The sequence below is a fragment of the Eucalyptus grandis genome, chromosome 4 (assembly GCF_016545825.1).
Source record: "Eucalyptus grandis isolate ANBG69807.140 chromosome 4, ASM1654582v1, whole genome shotgun sequence".
Classification (NCBI taxonomy): domain Eukaryota; kingdom Viridiplantae; phylum Streptophyta; class Magnoliopsida; order Myrtales; family Myrtaceae; genus Eucalyptus; species Eucalyptus grandis.
The window spans coordinates 32,352,423-32,355,358 of NC_052615.1; the positions used below are offsets into that span (position 1 = coordinate 32,352,423).

The 2,936-nt window shown below is 47.2% G+C and overlaps 1 protein-coding gene across 1 annotated transcript; it reads right to left on the bottom strand.

Moving 5' to 3' along the window:
• Nucleotides 1-1,497: 1,497 nt before the first annotated feature.
• On the bottom strand, nucleotides 1,498-2,936 carry LOC104441897 (L-lactate dehydrogenase A). The gene is made up of 2 exons (XM_010055152.3): nucleotides 2,230-2,936; nucleotides 1,498-2,135 (listed from the first exon to the last, which is right to left on the bottom strand). The coding sequence occupies exons 1-2, from the start codon at nucleotides 2,839-2,841 to the stop codon at nucleotides 1,692-1,694; spliced, it is 1,056 nt and encodes a 351-aa protein (XP_010053454.2). The 5' UTR covers nucleotides 2,842-2,936; the 3' UTR covers nucleotides 1,498-1,691.

Genomic DNA, 2,936 nt, shown 5'->3' on the forward strand with positions numbered 1-2,936 from the left:
ATAATAATAATTGCTAATAGAGATGAGCATGATTTTATAGTAAAACTGGAAACTTTAGACCTCATCCAGTCTTCGGTTCTATATTTTTAAGAATCGGGAATATGAGGTTCGGTTCCCGATTCATGAGGAACCGAACCAGGAACCTCCAAAAACCTAAAATAAAAATTGACTTATACATTTAGCTTTCTCATTCTACGAAACCCTAATCTTCCTCTACGAGAGCGACTCCTTGACTTTTTTCCTCCCCACAGTTTCTTCCTCTAGAAAGTCCTGACGCTGCTTTATGTTGCGGTCACCGACGCCAGCCGTGGAAAGGCACAAGTGACGAGCCCTATTAGCGACGAGTTCTCACGCGGTTTCTTCATCCGTAAGCGACCCGAGATGGCGAAGGGAAGAGAACGAAAGTGGTCCGTGTAACATCGGTCGCAAGGCCTTCTTCCCTCGCGACTTCAACATCGTCGACTCAGTGACCGATTCGGAGAGAGATTCGTTGTAAAAGGTTTGTTGGAAGATATGCGATCTTGTGGATTTGTACAATATTTAGATTGACATGGAAAATCAATTAACATCAGTCTAATATAGGATTTGATTTGTAATATCATTTATTTCCATTTTCTTGCACATGCCTAGGGCTATAATTGTAGAGCTTTGTACATCATTGATTGACGCAATAGAATATACAAAAATATCCTCTACTTTTTCAAGGTTGATTGAATTTTCGGTTCAAGCGATTCTCCGTAGCTTTCGCATTACTTCACGTGTTTGACAAATCGCCTGGGCTTTGAAGTCTCCGTTTTTTTTCTCAGTTAGTAAGGTAAACGTTCTTAAAAGGTTAGGGCTTTGCTGCTATGCGTGGTATTCTTGTGGCGGTGAGCCATGTCGCTTTCTCATTTTGTGCTTTCTCAAAAGTTGCATTGAGAAGACATTAAAAAATTCCAAATAATAAATAATAACTTTTTAATTTCAAATTTCATAACTTCCGAAGACATCAAAATAACAAATACAACCTTTTATAAACTGTGATATGACTAATGAAGATTGGCAAAATTATTATAGAAACAAAATAATAATTATTTTCTACAAAGTGTTAAGTGTGCCTAATAATTGCAAACCTACACGCGAGTATTGTAGGGTCTAGCACACGGTCTATTGTTTTTATTTGAACAAGTTATAACACTTACACATTTATAAAGTGGTCCATGTAAAATAAACAATAAACATATTCTAAGTTTTAAAGTATGCCGATAGGTTTCAGATTTCAGAAAATAGAGAATCGATTTTAATAAGTTTTGAAACTGCTTATCCCTAGCTGCTAAGTAAGAGAGGCCATGCACCACTCTAACGGAAGTCTACCTCTTTCTCCATGATTAGCAATTTTTTTCTAATACGCTCGATAGTTAGAGATCTTAGTCACCTGTCAACAAAAGCGAAAAAGATAGAAAAAGGTTGGGATATTTCATATATAAGAGAATCCTTTTTTAATTGACAAGTGACGAAGTACACCCGTTATTATACATTCTCCAAGTAAAGTCAAAACAACAACAATCAAGGCTTCCATACATACGGTAAGTCTCAAATAAGGACATGAGGATGTGAGGAACATCGATCAGCATCAGCAAAAGGAAAATGAGGAAAATAAACAAAGCAGCACGTGTTATCGTTGTTGTCAATCTATGTTATCGGTTCGTCCCTCAAATGCCCAACTGACTTTGAAGCTCCAGGAGGGTCTCGGCGGAGGCTCTGAGCTTCTGCATCTCCTCATCCGTCAGGTGCACGTTGGTCACGCCCACGACGCCGCCACGGCCGAGCTGTGCCGGCAGGCTCAGGAACACATCCCCTCCCTCGATGCCGTAGAACCCCCTCGCGAGGACCGAGACCGGGTGGATCCTGCGCTGATCGCGGAGGAGGGTCCGGGCCAGGCTGGCTACGGAGTAGCCGATCGCCCAGGACGTGTAGCCCTTGAGGTTTATGACTTCGTAGGCGCCCTCGACCACGGTCTTGTGGATGTTCTCCAGCATCTCCTCCTCGTACGGGATCTGCTGCCGCTCCAGGAAGCTCAGGATCGGGACTCCCCCGACGCTTATGCTCGACCACAGGGCGACCGAGCTGTCGCCGTGCTCTCCGACAACGTAGGCCTGTATGATCACAGTCATTCGATCACAGTCATTGTCTTGCCTCATATTAATCTAGGTTATGAGTAACACTCAATAGACATTTTCGATTTTGTACCTGCACGTCCTGAGCGTTGACCTCAAGATGATCCGCCAGCAAGAACCTAAATCTGGACGTGTCCAAATTCGTGCCCGAGCCGATGACCCGGTTCGGTGGAAACCCAGAGATCTTCCACGCCACGTACGTCAATATGTCGACCGGGTTCGAGACGACCATGAGGATGGCGTCGGGAGAGTGCTTGGCAAGCTCGGGAATGATGCTCCTGAAGAGGGCCACGTTCCTCTGCAGTAGGTTCAGCCTCGACTCGCCAGGGTTCTGCCGGGCGCCGGCGGTGACGACAATGAGGTCTGACCCTGAGGTGACGGCATAGTCGGAGGAGGAGGAGAGGATGGTGGTGCGGGGGAGGAAGGCAGCAGCGTGCTGGAGGTCGAGCATCTCGCCGCGGAGCTTGTCAGCCATGGGGTCGACAAGGGCGATCTCGTCGACGAGGTCCTGGGTGAGGACGGTCTGCGCGATGGCCATGCCAACATTGCCGGCTCCGACGACGGTGATCTTGGCGTGGCGGTTGGTCTGGGAGGGCGGGGCGGTGTTGTGGATGGGCCTGAAGAAGGCCTGTGACAGGTCGAGGCCATCGGGGCCGAGGGATGAGGCGGAGTACGTCTTGTGCATGGTGTTCGTGGTGGGACGGCGGAGGCAGGCGGTGGCAGCGGTGGTGCGTTCAAGAGTAGAGGTTTCGGTATGGCGGTGGTTAGTGGCGGTTGTTT

Coding starts and splice junctions, on each gene's coding strand:
- LOC104441897 (XM_010055152.3), bottom strand. CDS start 2,841: ATGCACAAGACGTACTCCGCCTCATCCCTCGGCCCCGATGGCCTCGAC. Junction 2,136..2,229: donor TCAACGCTCAGGACGTGCAG/GTACAAAATCGA, acceptor GTGATCATACAG/GCCTACGTTGTCGGAGAGCA.